At 40.0% G+C, this 17,928-nt stretch overlaps 1 protein-coding gene across 1 annotated transcript; it reads right to left on the bottom strand.

Moving 5' to 3' along the window:
* Nucleotides 1-809: 809 nt before the first annotated feature.
* Nucleotides 810-16,025, bottom strand: atp1b3a (ATPase Na+/K+ transporting subunit beta 3a). Its single transcript, XM_088335597.1, has 7 exons — nt 15,635-16,025; nt 9,290-9,418; nt 9,010-9,108; nt 7,764-7,954; nt 6,597-6,647; nt 6,038-6,124; nt 810-5,101 (listed from the first exon to the last, which is right to left on the bottom strand). Exons 1-7 carry the CDS (start codon nt 15,744-15,746, stop codon nt 4,934-4,936), a joined length of 837 nt encoding a protein of 278 aa, XP_088191723.1. The 5' UTR covers nt 15,747-16,025; the 3' UTR covers nt 810-4,933.
* Nucleotides 16,026-17,928: the final 1,903 nt, after the last annotated feature.

The raw sequence follows: 17,928 nt of genomic DNA, 5'->3' as shown, positions 1-17,928 counted from the left end.
CGAAATGAGTTTCCTCCGCAGGGTGGCTGGGCTCTCACTTTAAGATAAGGTGAGAATCTCTGTCATCCGGGAGGGACTCTATGTAGAGCCACTGCTCCTCCACATTGAGAGAAGCCAGTTGAGGTGCCTCGGGCATCTGATAAGGATGCCTCCTGGACGCCTCCCTCAGGAGGTGTTCCGGGCATGTCCCACCGGCAGAAGGCCCCGGGGGCGACCCAGGACACGCTGGAGAGACTGTGTCTCTCGGCTGGCTTGGGAACGCCTCGGGATCCTGTCGGATGAGCTGGAGGAGGTGGCTGGGGATAGGGACGTCTGGGCTTCCCTTTTAAGGCTGCTGCCCCCGCGACCCGACCCCGGATAAGCGGAAGAGAATGGATGGATAGATGAGAAACAACAGACAAATTTCCTTGATATGAAAATCCCTATTACATGAACATCAAATGAAAAATAGTAATATTTTGGCACCACTAGTTGCCTATCTTTTATATTCCAGTAAAAGTGAGACTTCAAAGAAAAAAATAATAGCAATTTTCTCTAAATTCACTAAACTACAATAAAATAAAGAGCAATGTGAAGTAATTTAAGGTAAAATCATATACAAAACGGTTCTTGGTGTATACAATTGATCAAGATTACTCTGGGGCTGAAGAAAACATTGTAGGGTACCTGATGAGGCCCTGGGGCCTTGACTTTGACATATGTGTTCTATTCCATTGTTCCCTTCCTCAATCCATCACCTTTCACAATCCACGTTATGTTTTTTGCTGCTAACCTTTCCTTAGAGGAATAATCACACACCAAAACCACCATTTTCTTCAAAATGATTTTTATTCCACAATTGATTTCATCGGGTCTTAAGGCACCCTGAGAAGATGTTACAAGCTGTTCTTTCAGAAGTGGGTTCCTTTCAAGACGGTGTAAACATAGCTTTGAATAAGATCATTTCTTGTAAATCTTTGCTTAAATTATTTTACAGTCCACAGACATTGTGTTTTGTGACAAAAATACCGTGTGAGTTAAGTCAATATGGCCGATCGTGTTTACAGTATAGATATATATACACATTGAGTAAGAGTAATAGACTGGCAGACAATCAGAGCAACGGGCTGAAGAGAGAAGAGCTAACAAACAATCTTTGAGACCCGGATAGATATGCAGATCACGGAGAGATATACAGTACATACTTACAGTGAATACTCGACTCGTTTTATTTCTCTCTTTTTTTTTTTCTCTCAGCGTGCTTCTCCTGACTTCCAAACCATTTAAAGTGTACTTTGAGCGTGTGCGTGTTGTGTCTCTTCTGTTTGCACCGGCGAAAGCTGTTGGAGGATTGGTTCCATCACAATCGTATCCTTTTTAATGTCCATGTACCAGTATCCACTTTGTCTTCACTCGTGAGACATTGCAACACATTTGGAGAAGCGCTATGCATTATTCATCACGGTATTACCGTTATTACTGTTGCCTCCGATTAGAACCTTACCATTAAGCTTTGTTGCAGCAGTAATATGAATAAACTCAATTGGTAATCTTCTAGAAAAGGCGTCGGCAAAGCATTACCCGCAGGCCTCGTACAGACTGCTATACTGTTTAATCCTGCTCGCCTAACCAAATGTTGAAAATGGAATGACAATCTATTTGAGGGTCTTAAATTTGATCATGTCTTATTTTATTGATAAAGAAAAAAACACTTTTGTATTTTGAGCTCTTTTTAATGCATATTACCAAATGTAGTGTTAATCGAGCGACAAATATATATTCTTTTTCTTTCATTCTGAGTGTTTCAAAAGCACTTTCATGAAATAAATCGACTCATAAACAAAATCAATGTTAAATGAAGTATAGTATACAGTATACAACTGTAAATATCTTCATGTGTATTTAGTCATAATTCATATGAGAAAAAGTAGATAGGCCTACATTATACTTTTTTGTCATGTACACTACTGTTCAAAGGTTTGGGGTCACCTAAAAAATTTTGAGTTTTCCATGGCAATTTCGGTGAACCATTACCTGGACAGTGGGGGAAAAAAAACTACTAATTGATGTTTATTCTGTTTTTAATATTGAGCAATTGCGAAGGCAATTTCATAGGATGCCATTTCCTTATTTTGATTATTATTGCCCTCTGTTGTTTGTTGTTTTGACATCGTTGTCCTTATTGGCCAATCATGTTTTTGTTCTTTCATTTCCACACCCCTTAGGGCTGATCTGTTTTTGCAACCTTCAAGATTTAATAAAAAGAGGAGGGTCAGGGGCGCCGGGAAGTTAGATGGAGATTTCTTATCTGAAGGCCTTCTTCCCAGTTCTCCTTGCAAGTTCAAAATCCATTGATGTCTTCTCTTCCTATTTTGAGTGTCTACTAAAGTTTAAACTTAACTCTAGTACCCCCAATTTGCTACTAATGTCTTACTAGTGAGTCCAAACAAGTGCTAGTACATCGACCACAAGCGGGATATCGAGGCATCATGAATAAAATCCCTTTAAATGCAAGATCTAACCCCACCTCCGTTTGCGAGGAGCAGGCAAGACAGAATGAGACAATTTGATGTAATCCTGAAGGGTTCACCCACGTGTCGGATATTGCAATGGCGAGGTGACCGCACAGGAAGACTGAGCGACGGACAGGCAGACACAACAACATGCAGACAAACGGACAAGACAGACAGCACGAGACAAAGTTGCGGCGACACGGGCTGCAACACAAATATCTATCTACTAATTCCTAAATAAGGTAAGGTTCACTATGTGTCTATATGTAAAAGGGAATTTTGTTCATATACATAGGAATACAGTAGCTATTTTATAATGATTATCAACATATGGAGTATTTGTGATATGTCATACTAATGCAAAAAAAAAAAAAAGCGCTGCAGATGAGAAACCTGGCTTTGAAAACCAGTTGCTGTGGCTTAAGTATTGTATGGCGATGAAGGAAGGTGTACTACACCTCAGGTGTCAAACTCAAAGTTGGTCTATTTTGTTTCTTGCTAATTTGTTTCGTGAAGAAATTTGTACCAAAATTGCATTTTTCTTAAAAAAATTGTTTTGGCTAAAAATCTACAACGTTGTGCAAAATATATCCAATGTATTTGTTGAGTGGAATAGAAATTTACCTCTTCATAGAGTGCTTTAAATCAGGGGTTTCAAACTCGGTCCCCCCCAGGTGATATAAAAGTTGAAAATGTCAGTGCAGCCCAAGTAATTTATGGATTATTTTACGACTGGTTCATTTATTTATTTTCTTAAAAGAAAATTCTTAGAATTAATTTTGCATAGGATTAAAAGAAAGTTATTTAAGAGCAGCAGAACTTTTCTTGCTAAATGTCTGATTTGGCCCCATGTCACCCAACCCTAGCAGTGGCGGCCCCCAAGTGATTGGAGATCGAAACCCCTACTTCAGATTATGACAGTAATAAATTGAGAGTTGATTATTCTACTTGGTCCCACATGCTGTATTTGACAGCGGAATGTACGGAAGCAGACTGAAAGAAGATACAGTATACAATAGCACAAAACTATTTCAATTAGTGGCCCAATAGCACCCAGTGAGTGGCCAAGCCTCCCTAAAATGAATTCCGTTATGCATTAATCTATATTCACTAAATTACAAAAATTCCAACAGTTTTCGATACTGTGAAGGCAACACTGTTTGTAGTATTCTCACATCACTGAGCATTGATTTGCTGAATGGCTAGCAGTGGTAACAGTAGTTGGAAGATACTGTGACACATGACACTGACAAGAGCACTCTTTGATTTAAACCTCAGTGTCGAAAATCTACCTACAGTTGCTGTTAAAATACCCTAAAATGCTGTTAATGAACATGACTTGATTTGGAAATTTGGCCCAACGTAGTTTTCATGACTATTGACTGCTGCACTGTTGTTCAGTGACCCTTCCGTCTGTTTAACCCGCTGACGGCACTTCAAGCTTAAAGGGTACCTTTCTCCGCAAAACTGTCTTTCTGAAATCGGATTAAAAAAGGATTTTCCATACTTACCATCACTACCGTTTTTTGTGTTAGACTCATGCTTTTCTCCCCTTTCAAAATATCTTTCCCAAGATATCTACTGTTTTTAAAACAAAACAAAAAAACAGTAAAAAAATGTCAACTTGAGAGTAGTATTTATTCTAAGACTAAGTAAATAACTGCTCCAACAATCACATTAGATTGACGTTTTGGTAAACACTAGCCACTACCGGTTTTAAACAAGCTTTAACCAAGCTGTTATTTTTTTTCATTTTCTGAAGAAAATACCAATTCTTAAAAACAAACAGTTGGCATTTATGCTTTTCTCTGTTCAGTTTTTGTAAGAGAATAGTCGGATAGGCACAATGTAGTGTGACACATTAGCAACAAATTTGTTTTAGGTTCATCTAGAAATGTCTCCCTTATCGTAATATGCTTAACTTTTTATGAGTTGTAGTATTGACAGGGAAATAATAAAATGTTTTATTGAGCGATATGACGAGGTGATAAAACATTTAATAATGCCCTCTCAGTGACACCGCCACAGTGATGTAGCTGTAGACGAAAATTGAGTTTGACACCCCGATCTACACAAAACAAAAGAGTTGCATCAGCAAAAAAACGATAGCTCCAAATGGCTTGCTCGCATTGGCTATTTAGTCAGCTAATCACAGCAAAAGGAAACTAAAATTGGGGATCGGGAGGATTTTTCAACAGGTGTCAGCGATGGAGCGGGATCACAGCCTGTGTCTTGTTCTCTTTTGCAGAGGTCGGCAAGGAATCTCGAAGGAAAGAAGGGTCATTCGTGTCATCAACGCAACATTCGTAAGCGGCTTCCTTCCTGCCTCATCCCGAATGCTGTCTTGAGAGGGATTTGACACTTCCTTCCTTAGCGAATGTGGGCGAAGGTGGGCAGCATTTGCTCTGGGGTTTCCTTTTGACCGGCATCTTCCTTCCTTTTTACTCCGTCACCGTGATCCTGAAAGTGACGCGGCCCAGGAACTTATCCCTTTCATCGTTATTGCGCAGGTTAGATCCCTCTACCCGACACTCCACCAACTGCTCCTTGTTGTAGTCGGCTGGGTCCAGCAGCAACTTGACAGCAACTAGCGGCTGAGTGTAATTCACCTGCAATAAACCACACGCAACGTAAATGGTGGATCGCTGGATGGGGGTAACCAAGTAGGATAAAAATACTTGATTGTTCTACTTAACGCCTTCACTGTTTCCAAAATATAGGAAGATTCTGGCAGGCCACCAGGGGTTAATGGGTCCCGCCAGAATTTCATAAATCTGTATTATGAAGAAATATATTTTAAATACATATAAATCAAATGGACAGCACGGCGGGGCAGTGGTTAGCGCGTGTGCGGCACAGTTCTAAGGTCATGAGATCGAACCTCCTGTGCGGAGTTTGCATGTTCTCCCCGTGATAGCGTGGGTTTCCTCCGGGCACTCCGGTTTCCTCCCACATTCCAAAAACATGCATTTCAGGTAAATTGGCCGGTCTAAATTTTCCCTAGGTGTGAATGAGCGAGGGAATTGTCTGTCCCTGTGTGCCCTGCGACTGGCTGGCAACCAGTTCGGGATTTCCCCTGCCCACTGCCTGAAGTTAGCTGGGATTGGCTTCAGCACCCCCAACCCCGCGACCCAACTGAGGCTAAGCGGTGCAGATAATAGATAGATGGATGGATATAAATCAAATCAAATGTATTTATAGAGCAACTAAGAAGTATTTTCAAAGATGCACGTTTGTATGATAGTTCATGTATTTTTGCCAATTTGAATCAATTATGTGTTTGTTTTTTTTAATTAAGGGTTTTTTTTTATCTCAAGGAGGCGGTAAATAATACCCACTATTCCTTCGAGTGTATATAACTATGGCAAAAAAAAAAAGAAATCCACAACACGTTACGTGTTATGTAACGAATGTTGTGCACACGTGCCTATTTATCTTGCATGTGAACCAATAGAAGCTCATTTGAGGAGTCCTTATCATGTAACCCAGTTTGCTTCTAAGAAGAAATAATGGTTCCGACACAAGCTGACGATCCAAAAACTCACGTGGGCTTTCTTGCCGTAGTATGGGAAGTACATCTTGTCAATGTGTCCCTTACTGGGGAAGTACTGCATCTGAATCGGGTTGTCTCTCTGCAAAAGAGGTCACAAGTTACCACTCTCGCGTTATGAGAAACCGGGAACAGCAAAACACAGAGCAATGACGTTCTTTTATTGGTGCGGAGTTTGTAATGACGTGATAATGTTGGTATGCTTTGTTTTCGGTGTGCTATTTGCGGCGCACATTATGGCTAGGAAATGACAAAGGGAGAGGGTTCTGGAGCCATTGTGGGTTTCTACGCCTCTTATTCTCAAGACTAATACTCCCACCCGGGATCTTGACATACCATCTTACCCTAAAGTCGCCACTGACAGCATGCAGAAGAAAGTCGTTAAGAAACGAAACAGACAGACAGAAAAAAGGGGGGGGTGAAATAATTAAGATCAACAAAACAGAATGTTAACACGCTTGTTTCCAACACTTTTTTTGTTCATGGGCAAAATGAGAGAGACAAAAAAATAAATACACATACAAGCATGTTTATTTGGGAGTGGAAAAGTTTACTTTGGCGGTGCAGTTGACGTACGGATTCCCGAGCGGCTTCAAACCGATGATCTACAAGAAGAGCAGAGAAATTCATTCGGATTAAAACACACAATAATGGATTAAAAACACGATATTCTGTCATTTTGTAGTTTCACCCTTGTCTGCATTACTTTTAGTACGTGTAGGTGGTTTTCAAATATGTACTTCATAGGTTACATAGCAGGCTCCCGGCACCTAATTGGTTGGTCAAATACCGTTTGGCTCGACCAGGGGCTGGCAACCCAAAATGGTGAAAACACCCCAAGGTTTGGAGCCGCAAAAAAGTTAGAAAAAAGGAAGGCAACACATACAGTATATGTATACTGTGGATATCGATATATATTGGAAAATGTCAAGAATGTCTGTGTCATGTTTTTTTTCTTCAACAGAAAACATCATTTTCCAATATCACATTTTTTGAAAAAGCGCCAGAAAGACACTATGGGGCAACAAAGAGCCACATACGGCTCCAGAGCCACCTGTTGCTGTCTGCCTGAATACATATTAAAAATGATCCTCTGATCATTTCATTATGTTTTTGATAATTGACACTGACAAAGAACATTGCCTATGATGCTAGTTCATTTTTTTGACTATTATATGTCACTGTTGTCCGTATTTAGACAGCTTTGGACTGTTTAGATCATTCTCACTATCGGCCAATAATGTTGCTGTTCTTTGATTACCAAACCCTTTAGAGAGGATCTGCTTTTGTAACCTTGTAAGAGATTCAATAAAAAGAAAGGGGCTCAGGGGTGGGCTTTTAGAACAGATTTGGAATTTGGCTTCACTGTGAGGGGTTTTTACAGTCCACTTCTGTTCTCCTTGCAAGTTAGAATTTCATTAATGTTTTTTTTTACCTTGTTTTGAAGGTTGACTAAATTATCAGGAACCGAATAAGGTGGAAGGCTCAAATGCAAGCGTTTCAGGAATTATTAGTGTCTACCCATCTAATGGAATTCCACATTGTGAGGGTTTTTGCCCTCTCCTGTTCAAAATGTATTAATGTCTTCTCTAATTATTTTCATTGTCTACCAAACTATAAAAATATCAATAATCTCTGCTGTTTATGATGTTTTAAATTCTTCATCTGCCCATGATTTTTCATGATTCGACACAAAGGCCATGAGTTGTGGTCCTAGTCACCCTGTTGAGTTTCAGAAGGACACATGGTTTTCCCTGAGCGTAACCGAAGGATGTGTCAGACAAGCCGGAGCAGAAACTCAACGAAGCCCTCTTGAAGCGACACGCTTTCTTTTCTGGTTCCTCATCCTGCAGGAAATATTCTCCTTTGGTGCATTCCATATTCTTCTCCTGTTCGGTGTCATTGTAATACTCTGAAAGTAGATGGTGGACACAGGTCAGCGATCGAGGATGTGTGGGGCAGCAGACAAAACCAATTCTACTTGTCGCTGCGCTTTTTCATTTATTTCAGTGCAGTGCTACAATTCTCATTTTTGTGGCTAAATTGGCAAAATGGCTAAGCACACATAATAAATTGAATTTGTTAAAACATAAAGATAAAGTTGCGTCCCCCGGGTATGACAAATAATGATCAACTGATCAAAAATTTTGAATATTACTTGAAAATGAAATCTTTTTATTGCAACATCAAGTCATATCAAAATGTATACACATGGTATTTAGTAACTCATAACCATTTGTTTTCTTTTGAAAATTATTTCAACTTATTCACTGCCATTGGCATTTATAGCAGTCGATGACAATAAATGAGTTAATGGGGATGACTTGTCTGGCCTTCAATGGCAGTGAATCAGTTGGATTGCACCTGATAGTAACACTGTATATATTTGTAGTTAATTGTAGGTGTGTTATTTTATCAGTCATATACATTAACACTCCACTTTCTGTTGATTCTTTCTGCTGAACTACATTGTGTAAAATTATAACTCGCGATAATAATGAAGATAAAAATAAAAGTGGAGTCCCATGCAATTAATTGAGAAATACTTTTTAACAAATTATCCAAAGTACACTAAGATAATCTCAGAAAAAAAAGATGTCTCCTTTAATTTACATCGTTTGCACCTTTGCTTAAAATAAAACAACCTTAATTTATTTAACAACGGGGCTAAAGATGGATTCTATCAGGTGAATGACTGATATCATATTAATAAGCTACTGACATTTTATTTTCATTTCCAAGACAGAGGTATCACATGGACCAAAATAGATTAGCGGCAAAGTATTTTTCTCGACAGCTTTCTGGTGTTTTTGGTAAAGCCATTCAATAGTCGGCTGCCGACTTACCAAAAAGTGCCTTGGCCATAGATTGTAATTATGGTCCTTGCCTTGACCACTAAGGGTAGCGATCCGTCAGTTCTGCCTCATTGAAACTACCAATAAAGTAATGAATCTGTTATGTTCTCACTCTGCAAGAAGTTCTCCAGGTCGTCCACGTACGAAGAATATTTTGTGGGGTCGGACATGCTGAAACTGATGTCCGGAGTGTTCGGAAGTACGACCAAACCTTCAATAAAATAAGAGGAGGAGAAGTGAAGGAAGCAATACTCAAAAACGGTAAATTTATAATACAGCAAAGATCTACATTGAAATACATCGTTTGACTGCCATGAATAATGAATGGAGGCATCCTGGCAATGAGCTGAAAGGTTTACTGTAGTGCAATGAAAGATGGAGGAGGCACTAACCTGGGAAAGGAACACGGTCTCTGTATTTGGGCACATGGTCATCTAGAGTAAGCAGCATCACCCACATGGTCAGGGCGAACATGCCAGCCAGGAAGCAGTAGAACACCAGGTAGAACAGCAAGATCAAGGCTACACCAGGCAACACAAAAGAGAAGCTTTGAGTTACTGGTCATTTCTGACACAAACTACACGCAAGAACAAATTTCCTTGTCATCTATACCAGTGGTTCCCAAATGGTCTGACTTCAGGAAGCACAAATCCATCTAAATTACAAGACGGGACCCAAATCAAGAAAAGAATTCATTTTCTCAAACATATTGAATTCAAGCAGGGATGTCAAACTCAGTTTGGCTATGGGGCCAGATCAGTAAAATAATGTCAACTCCAAATGTTTAGCTTTGTTTTGATATTATGTTCTCAGACTGCATCAACCACGGATGACGAGAGATCTTTTCTAAACACAACGCATTTATTTACAAACTACGGGTAAAAACGATTTTTATGGTTGTCATTGAATGCTTCAACTGCATTTTAACACCTGAACCGACCCACTAACTACATAAACTCGACATTGCCCTCTAGTGGCCAGAGGGAGCATGTGGTCTGCATTTGTTTAACTTTAGAAAGAATTGACCTGGATTCGCTCCTTTTTTTGACATTTTCAGAAATGTAAGGCCGGAACCTACCCGTTGGATGATTTAATCTGGTTTACGGACCTTATGTATGACATAGCTGAATCGATGGATTGATCAGTTGAAACTAGAGAGAGTAGCATATATTCTTGTTTTTTTGTTTTTGTTTTTATGTTTAACTTCATGTGATGTTCCCTTTGGTGCTCAATTAGTTGTTTTTTATGAAATCGAAAGAATCTTGACTTCAATAGCTTGAGCTATTTTTACCAGACTCAACATGCACACACATTAAATGACTGCTTCATGCTTTCGTGTGCTAGCACCTCACTGGACAAAACACACTGAGCTTTTTGTCCCCTGTCTTAAAAATAATAAAATCAATTTCCTATATCATTTGCTGTATACTTGTTTCGCCATGCTCAACTTCTACTAACAAACTTTACTTATATTTTTCTGGGGGTGTTAAATGGCAAGTATCAACTCACATGTTTAGGGCATTATCAACATCTACGATTAAGGAGCGTAAATGACTCTCATTGTTTTTTACTTAGCGTTATTTTGCCAAGGATAAACCCACGATTCACGAAAACATGGTCCTTGAACCACTTTTCCCATCAGGAACCACCAGTTGAGAAACACTGATCTATCTATACTTAAGTAGTCCATCCCTGTGAGGGAAACCATTTTGGATGAAAAGGGTGAAATGCTGCTGATAGTAATATCGGCCAGCTTTCATCTTTTGGAATGAAGCTACAGACCTTTTCTCGGCTACGTTTCTCCAAATTTGCAGAAATAATGCCGCAAGTTGTCTCACGACACAGCAAAATAAATCCTTTTAACAAAATGAAAAAGAAAGAAGTACTGTTCTTCAATCTAGTCTCATTCAATTTGTGACTATATCCGAAACGCACGACACTAGTATCTCATGTTCTCAGGGCAAGTCATATTTATATGTATATTCCTTGATCACAAAGTGTCTCAAAGGGCTGGACTGGTCACAATTACAAAAATTGAAATGAGTAGAAATTTCATTGAGAAACGATTTTGTAAGACTCCATACAAAGTCTGAGCTGTAGGTCATTGTGACTGAGTTATTAATGCATTGACTTACACGATTTGAGATACTAGTGCTGCGCTCAGCAAGGCACACATTGGACTAAATAACAGTACGGACTAACTTTACAAATAAATTTGAGTGAGTTCTTATATTTAAAGTATATTCATAGAGGTGTGTGTAGGAAAATTTGAATTTTGTGGAACCGTTTCGTTTCTGTAACATAATAAAAAAAAACAATCATACATTGTGGTTGAATTACAAATCAACTGAAATAATGCAATGATGAAATAATGTATTTTATTGTTTAAATATTATGGCAAGAAATTAAATATCCCATCTCAAAATATTAAAATATCATCACAAAGTATACTAGTACGCAAGATGGGAATCTGTGTGTAATCAAGTCTTTGTATGAATGCACCTGCACTGTGATAGTCTCAGAGGTCTGTTTAAAGCGCAGAGAGCATCATGAAGAACGAGGAACACACCAGGCAGGTCAGAAATACTGTTGTGGAGAAGTTTAAAGCCGGTTTTGGATACAAAAAGATTTCCCAAGCTTTAAACATCCCAATGAGCACTGTGCAAGCCATAATCAGCCATATTAAAATGATAAAATCCTTGCAAAATTGCAGATGATTTGCAATTAATCCAGAATGTATGACTTTTTTATTTTGCATTACTGAAAAAAAGATTTTATCAAGTCAAGTCAAGTCATGTTTATTTGTTTACCCCTTAATCATAAAGAGTCTAAAAAGGGTTGCACAGACCACAGATTATTGCAAACCACAGAATATTATTTCACCATCCCCTAGTCTAAAACCTGCATGAGGGCAAGGAAAAACTCAAAAACCTCAACCTTTATTGACTTATTACATTCCCCCAATATTTAGATACAAAGTTGTTTTATAAACTTTTGCGCAAGGGAGACATTTCCTGCTGAGGGTGCAGCAACGCGTACCAGCTACGAAAAACTGCTAAGCATCCAGACTTTTATAAGCTTTTAGATCAGCATTGGTGAATGGAGGTACTCCATTTACAGGACAGTGGTACATATCGTGTGGAGTAAAGTCAGGCACTTTGGACGATTTGTTTGGATGCGTGAATATTACAGTATCCAAATCTCCTGAGAGAGTCCTCTATATGTGAAACCGGGCAATATTGACTTCTTTTTAGGTGTTGACCGTAAACTCTACAGCAGTAGGTAGACAAAGAGAAAAGTGCTCCAAGCATCATTATTTATTTTCATTGTAGAATGATTGATATTAATGCCGCACTGATGTGTTGAGAGAAGTCGAGATCTTTCCACCTACAGTACTTCTATTATTTAATTGAAAACAATAGCCATTCTTTTGCAAAGATTTGTGTAGAGCTTTGCTAATGAGTGCAACAATTTAAGGAGTGGAGAAATTGAATAATTCATTTAGAAATCCTTTGTGAGTGGCAGGCCGCATTGGGTTAAACAATTTGACAGAGGGGAGGGTTCCAGGACTTTAAAAAAAATGACTAATTTAATTGGTATCTGCTAATAGATAATCTCAAATTTGATACTTTGGCAACACATGAAGAAATAAAAGATATATTTTATTTATGAATAAATATACATGCATATCATTTTGAGTTAAAACAAACCAACCTCTAGGCAGTATATTTTATAATATGCATTCAAAAACTCACACATGGCATTTTATGAATATCTTGATGAATAAAATAAAAAAGTCTAAAACATTTTTTTTAATTGCACAATCCAAATGTCACAAATGCCCATTGCCCTCACCTGGGCCCGCTCGTTTGGTGCCAGCTGCTGCTCGTTGCCTGTTTGGCTCCCCTCCTATTTAAACTCAGTGCTCTCATTTACTCCTTGTCAGTCCGTCATCAAACCTCTACACTTGCAAGACATGCATTTTTACTCTGTCTGGTATCTTGCTGTTGTATCCAGTATCCGGTATCGATCCCGTCTGTGTCGCCTTGTCCGGTATCTTGCTTGTGCACCCTGTATCCGGTATGGATCGCGTCTTTCCCGTCTTGTCCGGTATCTTGCTCGTGCATCTTGTATCTGGTATCGATCCCTTTTGTCCGGAATCCTACTCGTTTATCCAGTATCCGGTATTTTGCTCGTCCATCCTGTATCAGGTATCGATCCCGTCTGTCCCGTCCTGTCCGGTATCTGCTCGTGTATCCTGTATCTGGTATTGATCCCGTCTGTCCTGTCTGGTATTGATCTCGTCTGCCCCTGGCTTCCTGTTTTCAGGCACCTGACTTCTCTGTCTCACTTCTTCTGCCAAGCGATTGCCGAATCGCTGGCATTTGTGTTTCCGCGCATGACTGCCCCGTTTCCGTAATATAAAGCTTGGTGTGAAAACGTTACACGTTTGGGTCCACCCTCTGTTTTGGTTCTTACACCAAAAATGATATTAAAACATACATTTAACATTACTTAAATGTACCTGATATTTTACAAAAATCATTCTGACACCAAGGACAAAAATGGCACTAAAAAAACATTTGTGGTATTTGGAAAAAAAAAGAAAGAAAAAAATAATATAATTGGCCCTGATTTAAAAACCTAAGTTTAAAGTAGGCCAATTGGAGCATGTGGAACTTAATTTGTCCAACCCTGATTTAAATAGTTCCTCGATAGATTAGACCAGAGGTCTCCTGTTTATGGAGATACATAGTTTTAAATCTGATACCTTGGTAATACATGAGGAAAATAGATATCAAACCAATTCATTACTATTTTACAACACACAAAATATACAAATAAGTATGTTCCTTTATAAATAAAAAAACGTTAAGAGTAACAGCAAAGTAATATCTTAAATTTTGAAACACTACATTTAATCATTTGCATTGAAAACCACAATTCGATAGGGCTACTTCAGAAGTGATTTATTGCATGAAATTTAATATCTTTACAAATAACATTAATTGAAAAAAAGCATACACAGTAATCCCTTCGTTTTTTTGTGGGGGTCGCATTTCAAAAATGTCCCCCGATAGTCAAAACCTGCAATGTTAAAACCTTTTTTTATTTACTACTCAGGAACAAACCCAATTAACAGGATTAAGTATTTCTTTAGACTTTGCCGCCATCATGTGGCTGTTATGGAAAACTGCATTTGCGTTCCGGTTCTGTCCAACAGAAACCATATATTTTTCTATTTTAAAAAAGTTTTTAACGGGTGGCTAGGGAGCCACTAGAGACCACCAAAACAAGTGTAGTGGGTGGAGAAGTCCAACTTTTTGGGCGATAGAAAGCATCTTCCTCTGTTTAGCTCATTAGAATGCAGAACACAATACATAATACAAATTTGTAAAGCAGCAACATGGGGATAAGTAAACCGCGCCTCAACACGCAATGTAGCTCTATGAATGTTGGCCATGGGCGCAATAAAAACAGTTTATAAAGGGGTACACAGAGACACAGGCTAAAAAAATCCAGGTGAGTGCAATTGTATTGCCTGAATCAAAGGCCTTCATTTTAGTAAAATGCCATTATTATCTGAATGGGCAACAAATTTCTGTTTGATAAATTATAGTCAGCATATTCAGATACATTGGGTCGCTTGGTGTGTGGCTTCGGTGATATAGTGGACATGTCAGAAACTGCAGGTCATTGTTTGACTAGAAGTAGTTTGATTTTTTTCTTATGTGTCTCTCATCATCATCTCACGGGCCGGATTTAATCAGTTGACGGGGCTAATACCATCCAAGGGCCATCGTTTTGTGACCTCTGTATTAGGATATAATCTTGAGACTCTCCTGTTCTAATATAAGATATACCGGACTTGCATTCCCACTGACAGGTCAAAATAAAGGGGGTGGGGGGATGCTATGCTAGAAAGGCCTTTGCACAAAAACTGCTTGGTCAAGAAAAATATCTTGGCAGCCTTCCCGCTACAGTGATGCTTATTACAAAGTAACATATTATTCCAAACAAATTCTCCTGATAGAATATAGAAGTAAAAACATGCATTTATAATCACTGGTGCCCTCTTTCACATAAGCTAATGGGGGACCTCTCCCCTGACCCTCTTCACCACATTTCCGTCATTCCTCCCCAATGGTATCCCACAATGCTTAGTGCTCAAAGCGGGTCAGCGGAGTGGCAAAAGACAGGAAAAAGAAGTGAGGGAATCCCATTTGACCTTGACAGGCATGCTAATGTGGGCGGCCATGCAACTGCAATGGAGCATCCCACTGCACAGCAGCACAAGGGGGTGGAGGGGGTATAAGGGTGGGGGCCCGGACTGCATGACGGCCCCGCTCAGCAGCCTATAGGAGCTGGATGCTGTGTTACTACCGCTACCCCTGACCATCATTACATAAAAAGCATCATATAGGTGAAGCAAGGGATTGTGATGGGATTCTAAGGCCTGCTCCTCTATCATGTTCTCATGCAAAGACACAAAAGCCAGGTTGCTTTCAAAATCCTGTTCAGGTGTTAAGGACTCACTCCTGCATCCTTGCATGTTTGAAAGCACATCATCATGGTGCAGGCTTCTCCTTTACACCTTCAAGTAGGCCTGTGATGGACCCTCATAAGCTCCTGCCCCCTCCCCAGTTATCTTTAAAGCCCCACGTCTTTAAACACCGCATTAACACATGTCAAATTCCAACATGAATGAAGAAGCAGTGCGAGGGTCTCATTCTTACCCCAGCTGCTGGCCGTGCGTCCCAGAACCTCTCCGGTCCTCGGATTGTAGAAGGAGTCCTTCCAGCTGGACCCATCCGCCTTGTTGGTCGGTTTATCCTCCGCACTCGCCATGGTCGAATTCAGTTTTTTAAGAAATCGTGATAAGGACGCGTTTCTATAGGTATCAGTAATAAAATCCACCAAAAAAGGCTTCGGAGAGGCGTACAAATGCGCACAGCGCGTGATATAATAAGGCGAAGGAGCCGGCGAATGGTCGGATCAATGGTTGGGAAGGAGTGGGCGGTGTAGAAAAAGAGCAGGCAGGCACGAGGAAAGGAAGGAAGGATGGAAAGCTCTCCTGCTGGAACATAAAAAAATTGAGAGCGACGAAAAAAAAATGCAGTGACGTCGACAAATGCCCCACGGTGGCAGCTGATGTGGAGGAAGGATGCGCATTGGTTGCCAAAGCACCAATTACAAATTTAGGACGCGCAATTTTGCTTTCTTATCACCACTTTATGCTTCATCCGCGGTTTATAATCGTGCTCTCCACTGTGTTTAAGTGAAGGGATGCGTTTTTGTGTATATTCTTCCCACTTTTCGCCCCTTCTTATGATTGAAGTGATATGGCCTGGAGTGCACATTCTGGCGTGTGGCTAGGCTAAACTGCCGTCATTCGTCGGCAACTGAGCATATAGATGGATATTCGGGGCATTAGCCAAGCCTTGTTGCTATGGCAATGGCACACTGTATTTAAGTTACGGATAGGAAAAAAAATATGAATGTTGTAGTTTTGCAGTGGACCCAAACGCAAGAGGCTGGAAGCGTTCCAAGGTGCTCAAAAATATGCCATTTATTACCAAAATCCTCAATACAGAAATAGACGAATGATCAAAACAACATTAAAACGTTCTGAAACAAAGAACAAAAACAAAACCTCAGAAACCACGATTGAACTGCAAAAAAAAAAGGTAATGACATTGTTAGTGAAAAGTGGTTAGTGAAAAATGAAACTGGATGCTGTCCAAAATGTCTTTATGAAGGTGCGTGAGGGGTGATTGGACACACCTGTATCACTTACCAACTGAATAAGTGCCCTCTGGTGGACAGAGGCACGCCAGACCCCTACAATACATACCGAAAATCATTTGATTGACAGTTTCATTGTATTATTTACAAAAAAACTGCAAGAACAACAGTCAGAAATACACTATACTTGCCGTAGGCGTTTATAAAAGGAGGGAATGATGTCATCAATGGCTAGTTTGCCACCACCATGAGAACAGCTATGAAGACATTTGTGATTCTCAAGGCAAGTGATACTGAAATGGCAAAACGTTTAGAAGCCAAATTGTTATCAGACAAACGAGTGTGAAACGTATTGGAAGCCGTGCCACTCAAGAAGATGCAGTAATGAAGTAAAATGAATACATTTATCTCTTTTCCATAGGTGGACCGAAATGCCCGGAGGTGTGCTCAACAAAATGGTATTTATTACCAAAACATAACAGTGGCAATGACCTGACACCGTGTGCTTTCCAAACATTCTTCACAAAGGGTCATGGTAATCACTGTCAGGTGTTGAGAGATTGAGCACAGGTGTGTCCAGTTCCAAACGCAATTGGTGACCCTGATCCTCACATTACATTCCGAGATACTTACCTGAAACTTTTCAACTGTTCGAGATAAAAAATCTCAGTCCAGAATTCTGCTATAGTAGGAATCTGAATATGAATCGATCTCGTAGTCGCGACGACGTGAGCAACACAAAAACTCCCGCCAGTCGATGCTAGATGGATCAAAATCAAAACAGAAAAAGAAAATCACAGAGGCTGCAGCAGAAAGTCTTTCTCAGCTGCAACAGGGGACTGTGGCAACTGAGGGTCCTTGTCTGTCCCCATCGGACAGGGCCAGAAGCGGTCAGGGGCTTTTCTCACCCCCGAGACAGAGACCTTTTCCTTGCCGCCAGAAAGTGTAACAGAAGCTGCTAAAGGACCCTTCCCTCGCCACCGGATGTGTAAGCTTCTTGCTGGGTCATTTTGGGGTTTGGGTCATACTGAGACTTTTGAGGAGGTGGACCCAAATGCAGGGAAGCCAAATTGGAGACAGGTAGGCCATTTCCTAACAAAAAAACAGGAACGGCATAAAACAACAAACTAGCAAAGTGTCGAAACCAGTAACAAAAATCAAACCTGACATGATAACAGAAGACAGGATGGTAGTGGCAATGAGCTGACCCCGTCTACTGTCCAAACAGTCATTATAAATGGTCAAGCTAATCATCGTCAGGTGTGGGCAGAGTGGACACCGGTGT

This window comes from Urocampus carinirostris, chromosome 1 (assembly GCF_059441175.1).
Source record: "Urocampus carinirostris isolate Australia breed hairy pipefish chromosome 1, RoL_Ucar_1.0, whole genome shotgun sequence".
NCBI classification, from domain to species: domain Eukaryota; kingdom Metazoa; phylum Chordata; class Actinopteri; order Syngnathiformes; family Syngnathidae; genus Urocampus; species Urocampus carinirostris.
This window is presented reverse-complemented; position numbering and strand designations above follow the sequence as displayed.

Excerpts from the sequence above, each read along its gene's own strand:
- atp1b3a (XM_088335597.1), bottom strand. The coding sequence starts at position 15,746 with ATGGCGAGTGCGGAGGATAAACCGACCAACAAGGCGGATGGGTCCAGC. Across the intron at positions 9,419-15,634 it reads ACGCACGGCCAGCAGCTGGG|CCTTGATCTTGCTGTTCTAC; the intron begins GTAAGAATGAGA and ends TGCCTGGTGTAG. Across the intron at positions 5,102-6,037 it reads ACTACGGCAAGAAAGCCCAC|GTGAATTACACTCAGCCGCT; the intron begins GTGAGTTTTTGG and ends GGTTTATTGCAG.